Raw genomic sequence first — 12093 nt, forward strand, 5'->3', positions numbered from 1 at the left:
CGTGCAAGCGACTAAGTACTAATATTTGGGAGCAGTGAGGGTGCTAATCCTTCCCCCACTCGTAATCGACTCTCGGACTCATTAAATCGAATTTTTGATAAACGCATACCAATTTTTGTCTTAAAAACGATTTTTCCTTAAAATTGTTTTAAAAGATGATTTTAGGTATTCGATCTATCTAACCCAAATATCGATGGTGACTCCCTATTCAATTTAATCCAAATCAATTCAAAATGCCAATTTTTCAAAATAAAAGACATAATTGTTTTTTTTAACTAAATTGTTTTTCAAAAAATGGTTATGACAATCATATTTTGATAGTATTTAATAACATTGTTGTTGATTTCAATGTTTCAAACATTAATTTACGACATAATGTAAACAAAGAGTCGATCCAGAAAATACAACTCAAACAGTTTTGAGATTCTATCATATCTCATAACATCCAACTCAGAAAATCAGTATGGAACAAATGAATAGTTGGATAACCATTTTATAATTTTTAATAGTCAGGAAACTCAACAAAATAACACCCTCTAATCAAGAGACCATTTCGTAACTTTTCATAATTAAAGACTCAACAAAACAATACCCTAAAATCAGATGACCATTAGTGTACTTTATCCTATATTTTAAGGTTTCAGATTTCCTTTTAAAAGTGAACTTATCATGAATTGATCTTTGAAATTTTTTCAAAACTTTTCAAGCAAAATTTCACAAATTTACAAATCATAACTGGATTTGAACAAAACATCTTAATGAAATCTACCCAATGTGCGTCTCCAATAGGTGCCCGGCATCTCAATAATTGAAAATGGATACAAGGTTAACGATGCACCAGTTGATGACTCTCAAGATTCAATTCTAATGGTGAAAAAATGTGGTTCTAGGTTAGAATTTCATTGAACCGAAGTAGCCGAAAAAAGCAACTGAAAGGAACAAGAGAAGCTCTCAATATCTTTAATGGACGTTTAGAGAAAGCATCCTACAGAAACAAGAGCAAACACCTATAGTACTCAAACCCTGTTGTAAGTGTCCAACATTATATGGCCATATATCAAACATGGATGTGTTAAATTTTGTGTTTTTCTATATATCTAGTTATTAGAAAATCACACCTCTATATCTATGTTTAAAAATGTCAAACGCAAATGTTGAGCATGAATGTTTTAAGAAAAATAAAGAGTCGAGGCAAGGTGTTTGAAACAAAACATGGATCCTTAGAGAAAAGGATCAAAAATGGGAAGTACAACAGGGAACTCATATAGAGAACTCGTTAAATTTAGAGTTGTGTATGTAGGCAGATGAGGAACTAGAAAGAAAACTGACCTTCCATTGGTGAAAGATTGTACCCTGACTGGTCTAGGAAGAGCATTGAAATCATCTCCACATTCTGCCTTATAAGGTCAATGGGAAGTGCATCAACAAGGTGTGCCTTTACACCAGAAAATTTTGGTCGTGTCTGGAGCCCCTCTATTCATAGCCCCATTTTAAAGGTGAAATCCACTAATGGCTCTTAAATGTCTACAATGCTTTTCCAGCATCTTCCCTGAAGCTATGATTCCTTAAACCTGCAAAATGTTGCAACCAAAACTTCTTCTGAAGGCATGGAAGCACGTGGGGTGAATGTCAAGAGAAGAGGTCCCAAAGAGTTTTCAACTTGCCCCTGCTTATGATAGAATGTACTGTATGAAAGCAGTAAAATGTAATGATAAGCCATGATTAAAAAAAACCCTTTCGAAGAAACAAAGGAGTTGAGCTCTAAAATGAAATTCATAACCATTTCCATTTCCATGTCAGTTCCTTTTTCTTTTTGGTTTATTTTACATATGATAAGGGTACATAGAACAAGGTCAGAAGCATAATGGCTCAAACCACAAAATCTATCAGCTAATTAATACTAATCGTACAGTTCCAAATGTTGACTCAAATTTTTACCACGAAGAGCATTCAAATTTTTGACGAGCCTCGGTCAGCATCCCCATAGAAATGACGAAATAAAAGCATCATCTTTAACAGGTTCCAAATGTCCGGTAACACTTGTGCTGGCACCAAACGAATTCGGATGGCTACCACATACAACAACAATCAGCAGCTCTTCTCTCATTAGCCTTAATAATATTATTCAATCAATCACTTGGGTCTCTCAAATGAAAGAGTTGGCCAAAGTAATTAAATCCTATTACTTCTTCCGCTGCTTGCGGACCTTCACAAATTTTCTGGTAGACTTGTCACCACCACTGGTACCCAATGAGAAGCTCCCTCCAGCACCAAATTCCAGACTACCAGAAGCCAGAAATGGAGATGGATTCTGTGGTGCGGCTATGCTTGGTTGGCTTCCAATATGAAAAGAACCTCCTCCTGATGGATTTGATGCACCGAAAACAAACCCAGAAGCAGGTGGTGAGATTGGCTGTTGACCAAATGGCGCAACCGTTGGTGAAGTTTGAACTGTGTCCTCAGCCATACTATCTTCCATTTGATCATTATTAGTAGAGGGTGCTGACCCAAACACCAACCCAGGACTAGTATTGCCAAATGCATGCTGTGATGGAGTAGCTGCTGAAGCTGAAGTGAACGAAAATATGGAACCTGAGGAGGCACCGGTGGATGACCCAAAGATTGAAGGTGCACTGCTAGAAGCACCAACAGAAGATGATGATCCAAAACCAAATCCTGATGATGAAGAGCCAAATATGGGTGTCATAGGAGCTCGCCAATTCGAGCCAAATGCGCCAGAAGCAATGCCACTGCTAGAGCTCAGAGGGTTGGTTTCTGAAGAGGAGGAACTTACTCCAAAAGTAGCACCCGAACCAAAAGGTTTAGCAATGGATGCCAATGACCCAAACATTGAACTGCCAGAAGAAAAGGTTGTATTCCCAGCCAATTCAAAGGATGGAGATGAAGCAGATGAAGAAAACTGAATGGGCATGCTTTGAGTTGAGGTACCGATGCCAGTTCCCACAGCAGATACTTGGGTATTAACAGAATTGAAAGGATTTAAACCCTGGGTCTGGGTAGTAGATGTAGATGCAGCTGTAGCACTGAATCCAAAGATGTTGCTTCCAGTGCTCATGATTGCAGATTTATTGGAAAAGATACTACTTCCTGTACCAGCTATTGCTGAAGACATACCACCAAAAGTACTACAGCCTGTGCTTTTAGTTGCAGATGTACCACCAAAGATAACATTGCCTGTGCTGGTAGTTGCAGACGTGCCACCGAAGATACTATTGCCTTTGCTTGTCACTGTGGAAAATGTGTTGCTGAAAAAGCCACTTCCGGAGTTCGAAATGATGGAAGATAAACCACTGAAACTGCTAGTTCCATAGCTTGCGACTTCAGCTGTTGTACCAGCAGTGCTGCTTGCAGCACTTTTAACTTCAGATGTACCACCAAAAATACCACTTCCAGAACTAGTAAAAGCAGATGTACCACCAAATGGAAAGATCCCTACATTGCCAACACTTGTATCCTGGGTCTTAGATTCGGTTGCTTCCCCTGAAGTTGCTGGTAATGTTGAAACTGAAGTTGACGGGTCCGCAGTGGAAGAAAACTTGAAAACAGGTGCAGCTGTAAAGTGAGGGATCGAAGACTCCACGGAGGGGTTGCTGGTACGGCTGATGGTTACATTCGCAGATGCACCTGCAGAGGTGGTGGCAGCAGCAGAAGCATCACTATTGGTGGCAGCTGCACTGGATGAACTTTGACCAGTACTTGGGACTAGAGAAGCCACAGGTGAAGAGAATGAAAAAGGACTTGAAGCAAGAGACCCATTATTTAAGGTAGAACTATCTTTTGAGGCACCAAACTTGAAGATACTTCCAGCTGATGTCGAAGTTGATAAAGAAGAGGTGATTGCAGCTTCAGGTGTCCTACAGAAGATCTCATTCATATTGTTCTCCTTGTCAGTTTTATCTGACAAATAATTGGTAGTACCAGGAGCAGCGGCAGTAAAGCTGAACATAAGGCAACAAAGCTTTTTAAGAAGAGTACCCCAGGAGGGATGAAAAACAAAACAAAACAAACTAGATATACATTAGACTATAACAGTTAGTCAAATGGGCAACATACTCCAATAAGATTATGACACATCATTTATTTGACTAACAGTTGACGTCTTGGGTGCAAACAGATGAATGACGACTTCCAAGTACTAAATTGCAAATTTTTATAGTTTAGGCGCTAAATTGGAATTTTGATTACACTTTTGCCACATATTATCAGAGAACCTCACCATGCAAAACTATTTATCATCAAATGGACCAAATAAATAAATAAATCCCAAATTAAAACCTACCATCTTGGAAGTCAGCTATATAATTGATTCTAATGATGCTAACTATAATCAGCAACATAAGATTTATAAAAATAAAATTCAGTTATTAGAAGCTTTAATCAATCTATGAAGAAAGTTCTCCCATTCTTTTTTCTTCCAAACCCATTTACAAGTTTGAAGGTAAAAGAAAGCAACCTGATGGGCGGAAATGTAAGATGAAAATATTAGCACAGAAACAACTTCCTTTTACCTTCTTTGACAGTGACGAAGACCGTAAGAGAGTTTTATGCATTGTTGACATGAAATCATCATTAAAATCAAATTTGGGGGATAAAAGGATTATCATAAAAGAAATCATCAAAAGTTCACTAGACCATAATCAGGTGGATTAACGGAATTGAGTAGCCATGTTATAGGGGAGGTGGAGGATTTACAGTATTTAATAGTGACAAAGAAATCAGTTGTTAACTGCATCATCAGGAGGATTTACACAATTTAGTGGTGATGTTATGAGGGAGGTAGTCAGGTAGCAAGGGTTAGATTTACCTCCAAAATCCGCTCTCATCTTTTATAAGAGCTGGACCATGATTCAAAAAAACATTTACACCCAGTCAGTCAACTCACTACTAATCTACTCCATTCAATCGGATAATAGTGACTCTACAGCCAAGGATTAGATTCACCTCCAAAATCCCAACCGATCCTTTTATAAGAACTCTGAAACATGGTAGGGCATACCTTTTAAAGCTTTTTCTCCCCTTCAATCAACTAACCACTAGTCTACAACTTTTAACCATTATTACTAATTCTACAAACAATGCCCGCATTGGAGGTATAGAAAGAAAGGGGAACAGAACACAAAGTTAAACAACCTTCCAAGGGAAATTGAAAAATTGATATACCAACCTGCTTGAGTTCTCTAATTTTTGGTTTGAACTTGTGGCAAGCTTAACACCTGAAGATCCAGTAACTGATGAAACTTCACCAGCATTTGTAGAGGCAAAGCCAAAAGTAGTAACAGCCACATTTGATTGTTTTGCAGCCGAAACTTTCTCCCCAATGATAAGCATACAAGGAGCATTTGGGTGTGAAGAGACAGCATCTTTACTGGCAGTTAGAGTTGATGGAGATGCCACAAATGCTGACTGCACAGATGAAGTGGCCATCTCTACAACTGGAAAAGTAACACCAGCATTCTTTTCACTAGCTGTGGATCCATCAGATGTTCTCAAATCAGGTCTTTGATTGAATGCAGCAATTGAAATGGGTTCAACTTCATAAAAAATAGAAGGTTTCTCTATAGCTTCAGCAACTGCACTCGTACTCCCCATGACACAGTTATCCAACCTCCCTCTACCTTCAGCATGCGTGGATCCATTAGGATAGTTATCATCATCCAGATCCAGATAATCCTGTAGCAGAAACCATAAACAATAAGGTGTTAAAATGGAAACAGAATAGAGGAAAACTGAAACTTATATATATTCATTCTCAATTCAAAAGGAGGCATTTAATAGAGCCTGATCTTGTGGAAACAATAACACTCTACAGGAAAAAGAACAGAAGAAGTTTTGATCAGTAATAGCTCTATATGATTACCAATTAATTAACACATACCTCATGTGCACTCATCTGAAAAGCTCGACTCTTTTGTTGAGATTGCTGTACGAGAGACTTTATCGCACTAGAATCAGTAGCATTAACACTAGGCACATTATTATCCTTCATTAAACTATTACTATCTACACCATTTACTGCAGGAACTGGATTGTCAGGGAGAGCAACCAATGTTGTTGAGCCATTTTCTTGAACTTTATCATGTTCGTTAGAGAGATAGTCTTGAAAACCAATCAGTGCAGTGCCAGAACCATTCAATTTATCATTATCATTCATGTTCTCCAGAAATTTTGAAGAATCTACAGTCTCAAAGCTTTTAAGAGCCTGCCCACATATCATAGATGGTGACAACTTAGTGGGTGTTTTTTCCCCTGGGGAAACCATGATGTCCAGTTGCTGTAATATTTTCGAAGCCACCTGACTGGACTTGGATGGAACAGTGGTAAAACTTGTGGCAGGAGTGCTGTTCACCCCCTTCTCAGCTAGACTATCTAAACCAGTTGAACTAGTGCCAGCTTCGTGAGCAGATAGAGGACCCGCTGAAGCTGGTAAAGTTAAGGTTCTTGAAGAAAGAAGATTGGACTTCTGACGAATCCGCCGAATTGGGCCAACTGATCCAATATCATTATCTAATACCGAATTTCTGCGCTTCAAAACCTGCAAAGAAAATAAATGCATACTATATGATACACTTTAGATTTATAAAACAAAATCCTGGAAGGGAGAAATACAATGACCCTAAATTAGTACCCCCTGTCTGGAACCAGAAATTCTGTTTTGCTCCCATGCACTCTGCGGCAATGATGGTCCACCAAAAGCAACACTTGCAGTTCCAGAACTCTACGGAATAAGCGAACTAGGATAAGACAAATGATAAACAAGCAATTACAGGTAAGGAAATATTACCAAGCATAACGACCTTAAGGGGAAGTGCTGTGGTAACCTTGGAATAAGGTGTCCGCGCCATGCTATATATTGCAGACCTGCCCTTCAATCTTGGGGTCATAAAACTGTTTCTAAGACTCCCAACATGACCAGAAGACCTTGGCACAAGCGACATTGTGGAAGGCGTAGAAGAGAGAATTTTATTGCTCGGAAAAGTTAAATCTTCACTGGGCACTTGATTTTGTAATCCAGGCCTTGATACAGGTACTTTCGTTGTCCTACAGCCCATGTAAGCTTTTACAAGCTCAGCAGGTGACGCAACAACCTCATCAAAAACCTGCAAAACCATTAAAGTTCTTCTTTTTAATTATTTTCCTTTCAATATATGAAATTAAAATTATAAAGACTAGTTAAAAGCATGTGAGGGTAAGTTAGCCCAGAAGCAAGATGAAGGAAAGAAAGCTTTTCCTTACAGTTGAGCTGACAAGAGGTGTTGAAATAAGATGGCTTTCAGTCACATTCTCTCTTACTGGGGTCTCTGGAAATTCTTCTTTCTTGTCCTGTGATACCATTGAGATCAAGGCAGATCTCTTTTCTTCATTTCCACCAGAAATGTCAGCACTTCTTGAGCGTAGTAAACTTGTCAAACGATCAATTTCAGATCTGAAAAAAGAATAATAACATTTATTATCTATAACATAGATAAAATTCATGTGGACAGAAATACTACTACTAGGATAGAAACAAACACGCTATGGCTGTCCCTTGTTCCCATATGTAATGGGGTAAGGGGGAGGTAAGATAGTAGGCTGCCCCAACACTAGGTTGAGAGCAGCTTCCGTAGGAGACCTCCGAATTATGAAATGCCCTCCATGGGACTCGATCCCATGACCTCAAGGTTAAGAACCTTGTGCTCTACCAACTGAGCTGGATGGTCATTTCACTGAAGTTTATTCCTACTCAAGCCGGACAATGAAAGAAAAATCACAAAGAATTACAAAAACATGTACAATTGGAAGCTGGATTGCCAGTAAATCGATTACAAAGGTTGCAGGAATAACAAGAATTTTTAGATCAACATGATTAAATCCAATTCACACTCAACTCAGCCCTTTTCTTCCAGTTGATGGAAAATAAAAGAAACAGAAACTTCAGAATCTAAAGTGCAGGAAATTATCACAAGTGACACGATTCAAAAAATTCCTTCAAAAGAAGGTAGCAGAATTAACCTATGTTACTCAGGCTCGGGTGTAAGTGTCAGACACGGGTATGTATCTGACAAGGGTATGGTCAGGTTTTCTAAGTTTTTCTATACATTTGAATGATCCTTTGAGATCTATCCCCATATCCAAGTGTCAGACACCGTTTCTTCATGAAAAATGAAGAGTCCGAGCAACATAAGATGCAATTTCAATTTGACATCAAGAAGATGCAATTTCAACTCGTCTTGCCTGGTAAATGTCTTCCGCTTTAAAATTTCCTCAAGTTCAGCAACTCCAGTTTTTTCAGTAAGATTAACGGGATTCCCACATCCTATAATGGCTCCTTGCACGACAGGAGAAACCTAAGTGGATAAATGTACATAAAACAACAAAGCATACAAGTTCGGTTCATTAATCATCACAGAGAAAATCACAAAGGGGAAGTTCAAATAAATACGTAAGAAAATATCATAAATATAAGTGACTGACAATAAACTTGAAAGTAACTTCCACAATTAACAATGAATGAAGGGGGCATGAGAATTTAGGACAAAGTTTGTCCCTAACATTTATTGCATGTGTGCTAATGTTCTATTGCTCTAGACAGAAGATAACATAGCAAGAAATGGATGTGTCTGGTCACAAACAAATATGAGTGCTCTGTGTTTCACTTACAGTGAACAAATCTAGTTAAGGCTTTGGTGAATATAGGAGAAAAGTATAAAAATGAGAAGAACAGATTAATTGTTTCAAATAAAAAATAGAATAGAAACATTTTCTTTTTCAAACAAAATGAGAAGGGAATGCTAAATGGTTCATGATCAAATTTATGTTCATCAAACTTTATTAGTTTGAACCACTTAGAAAGTTCCAATACCAAATAAGTATCATTCTCATTCTAAAAAGTATTTGACATACATAAAATATATATTAAAAGGTTTTCAAGGAAGTAAAAAAGGTAATAAAAACGTTACAAGAAAACTAAAAGGAATACCACAAATGGATATGTTTTAAGTCAAAAAATGAAAAGCTGGACAGAACATAAAAACAACTAGTTTAAATAATACGTACTGTTGAAGTCGCTTCTGGTTGATTCTCCCTTGGTTCCTCATTAGTCCCTGATGGAATTATCGCATGTAATCAACATAATTGGAAAAAAAGGAATAAAACTAATTCATGGTAATTTGATCTTCAACCATGCCTAACATAAAAAAACTCATACACAAGCAGAGTTTAATCACCAATTATAATTTACTCAGGGCATCTTGATTCCTATCAATAACTAGTTGACATATATTAAAGTACACATTAATTTCAAAGTAAAACAAAATGGCGTCTTCAAGACAGGTTCGAACTTAGTCCATATTACATTTAAATGAAGCATATATCAGCTAAATGAGAGATATTGTATACAATAAAGAAAAATCCAATAATTATATATAAATTATAAAGAAGATTATTATTCATATGAAACAATTTCTTATACTTAAGATTACAAATCGAAATAAATAAAACCCTAACTCCCAGAAGACTTCCTCTACCAGAAAGAATAAATTTTCTAACCAAGCTTTGACAAACTACCACTCCAGACTCAATATTAAGAGAAACCTAACCGAGCTCATTTCCAAAAAAGAAAAATCAGTGGTTTTTATCGAGGAAGATTCTCCCCGTATTTTAATGTCAGAACAATAAAATAGAACCGAGGAGAAAACTCACCAGAGTCCGGCAATTGCGGTGTCTGAAGCGGCGGCGGAGGGAGGCGTTTCGTAAAGACAGAAGCGAAGAGCCTGTGAGCACTGGAAGTAAAAAGTCTCCGCGCTGGATCCACCAATTTTGATAACCAACCATTTCTATCGCCGGTACCGGCGGGGTTCCTTATTGAGGTCGGCGGCCTGTCATATGGCGTAGTTTTTGTTGCCCTCCGTAACGGCCGTTTTCTGAATTTCCCCCCGGCTCCTAATCCACCTTCATAGGGGTTACCCTCCTCACGTGCCGTAGCCATCAGAGAAACAGAAAAGGGGGAATGAAAGTTAGGTTTAGCTTTAGGGATTTTGAGGAAAATTCTTAAGAGAAATGAAAAGTTGGTTAATTAGGGTTTTTATATATTGTATTTTATACAGAAAAAATGATATTAAAAGAAAAAAGAAAATCAGTGCTAATAATGGATACAAGCATACGTATTTTTGGTATATTTGTAAGATGACAGTGATAATATCTCAGTCACAGGTCAGAGATCTAAAAGAATGTAACAGGCGAGGATCGGAAGTTGGGTTTTTAACATGTATGATTAACCGTGTTTTTTTAAGGGAAACTAAATATTTAGTGATCAAATTATTCGAATAATTTCGTTTTAGTCATTTAATTATTTTTTTCATAATCATATTTAAAGTTAGGTTTTGATTTTATTTTAATCACGCATCACATGAAAAGTTTGGTGACTAAATTTAAACTTATGCACACATATAAATTACGTTGTTGGAACCCAGATCACCCAAAGAGAATAATAATTCATTTAACTACTAGGACCGCTCCAAAAGTCCATTTATTTAAATGATGTTAAATAATTATTATTTTAATATTTTATCTAAAAGGTTTAAGAATAATACTTAAACGATTATAATGATTGTATAAAATTTGAGATAAATTAAAATATAAAAATATGTTAAAAAAATTCAAATATAGTGTATCATAAAAAAATAACATAAAATAGTAAGGTATAAGTTGATTGATCAAATTCAGATATGTCAATTAATTTTTGAGAATGCATAATTTAATAATTTAAACCAACTTATTTTGTTTTCACTTTAGAGATGTGTAGAATTTTTCTTTCAATTTAATCATTAAACTTTTATGAACTAAATTCTATGAATTGATCTTCCATCCAATAGTTCATGTAACACCTATAACCCGTATAATTATACCTATACAGATTATAGATGTCATCCGTATTAAAAAAACATTTCATAATTCAAAAGCTATTTAAAATTTATTTCCTTAAAATAGTAATTAATATTATAAAAATACCATGTCATATAAATCATGTTCCGTTGTAACCAATTTAATTCAAAAGATTTATTTTATATGAATAGTGAATAGTTCCCGTGAACAGTTACATTGAATAGTGGGGGAATCGATTCCCTGTAGCAGAGGAATCGGTTCCCTTTTAGAATCTGGAAATTTGCCAAAATGCGGTTACTGTAGCAATGAATAGTAACTACTACAGTAACTGCGAAAATATATATAAGTTTATAAAATTCTATTTTCTTGTTTCCAATTTTGTTCAGCAAAGCAAATAAAACATAATAATACATAATAATTACATAATAATTACATGCCACTAATTAAATCTATATTACATTTTAGGATGTCTTACTGATAAAGAAATATACTTCTTGATACTTGATGTTGCCTTGAACTCTCTATTCTTCTACGAGCTTTTTACCTACGCGTGAAATTCATCACACGCTAAGTATATACTTAGTGAGGCAATTAAAACATTTTACAGTACAATACAATTCATGCAAAATTTTATCATAAAAACCAATTACCTTACAATCATATTATCAGCATATCCAATATTTTACCATGATAAAAAATAATATAATTGAATATAAAATTCCTTACTAATATACTTGCCATTAATTTCTCAAGCTCGTAAGCTTAATTTCATGCTTACCATTTATTAACCAATAATGTATAAAACCATAGACAATAGCCCAATATACAACCCTGAGGACCCTGGGTATACGAGTAAAATACATGCACCGTAGTGCTAAACCTGCACTAAGCTTACGCCATAGTGCTAATCCGGACAACACACATAAGGTCGTGCCCACCACCTACACTAAGCTTACGCTATAGTGCTAATCCGGACATAAACCTGCACTTAGTGTCCTTACACACTATAGTGCTAATATAAACCTGCAGCTGCTATACTCTATGGCATGCCAACTATACCCTGTCCCTCAATGACTTATTCGGGCATATAGTCTACTTTATTCAATACATCCATGGCAAAGTATATTATTATAATTTAACATTGGGCAGTTCATACCCGAAATAACATTCATGGTAAAATATCACATTTTCAAAAATCAAAGCATTACAATT

At 36.2% G+C, this 12093-nt stretch overlaps 1 protein-coding gene across 3 annotated transcripts; it reads right to left on the minus strand.

Moving 5' to 3' along the window:
- Nucleotides 1–1739: 1739 nt before the first annotated feature.
- LOC120204368 (nuclear pore complex protein NUP1-like) lies at nt 1740–10081 on the minus strand. 3 transcript variants are annotated; one of them, XM_039204474.1, is made up of 9 exons: nt 9700–10081; nt 9055–9101; nt 8233–8345; nt 7255–7444; nt 6840–7118; nt 6647–6736; nt 5897–6553; nt 5186–5691; nt 1740–3959 (listed from the first exon to the last, which is right to left on the minus strand). In XM_039204474.1, exons 1-9 carry the CDS (start codon nt 9983–9985, stop codon nt 2183–2185), a joined length of 3945 nt encoding a protein of 1314 aa, XP_039060405.1. In that variant the 5' UTR covers nt 9986–10081; the 3' UTR covers nt 1740–2182. The 3 variants fall into 3 exon arrangements, with proteins under 3 accessions (XP_039060405.1, XP_039060412.1, XP_039060397.1); XM_039204481.1 differs by having other exon boundaries at nt 1740–3875; nt 6816–7118; XM_039204466.1 differs by having other exon boundaries at nt 6816–7118.
- Nucleotides 10082–12093: the final 2012 nt, after the last annotated feature.

This window comes from Hibiscus syriacus, unplaced genomic scaffold, assembly GCF_006381635.1.
Source record: "Hibiscus syriacus cultivar Baekdansim isolate YM2019G1 unplaced genomic scaffold, ASM638163v2 tig00000340_pilon, whole genome shotgun sequence".
Taxonomy (NCBI): domain Eukaryota; kingdom Viridiplantae; phylum Streptophyta; class Magnoliopsida; order Malvales; family Malvaceae; genus Hibiscus; species Hibiscus syriacus.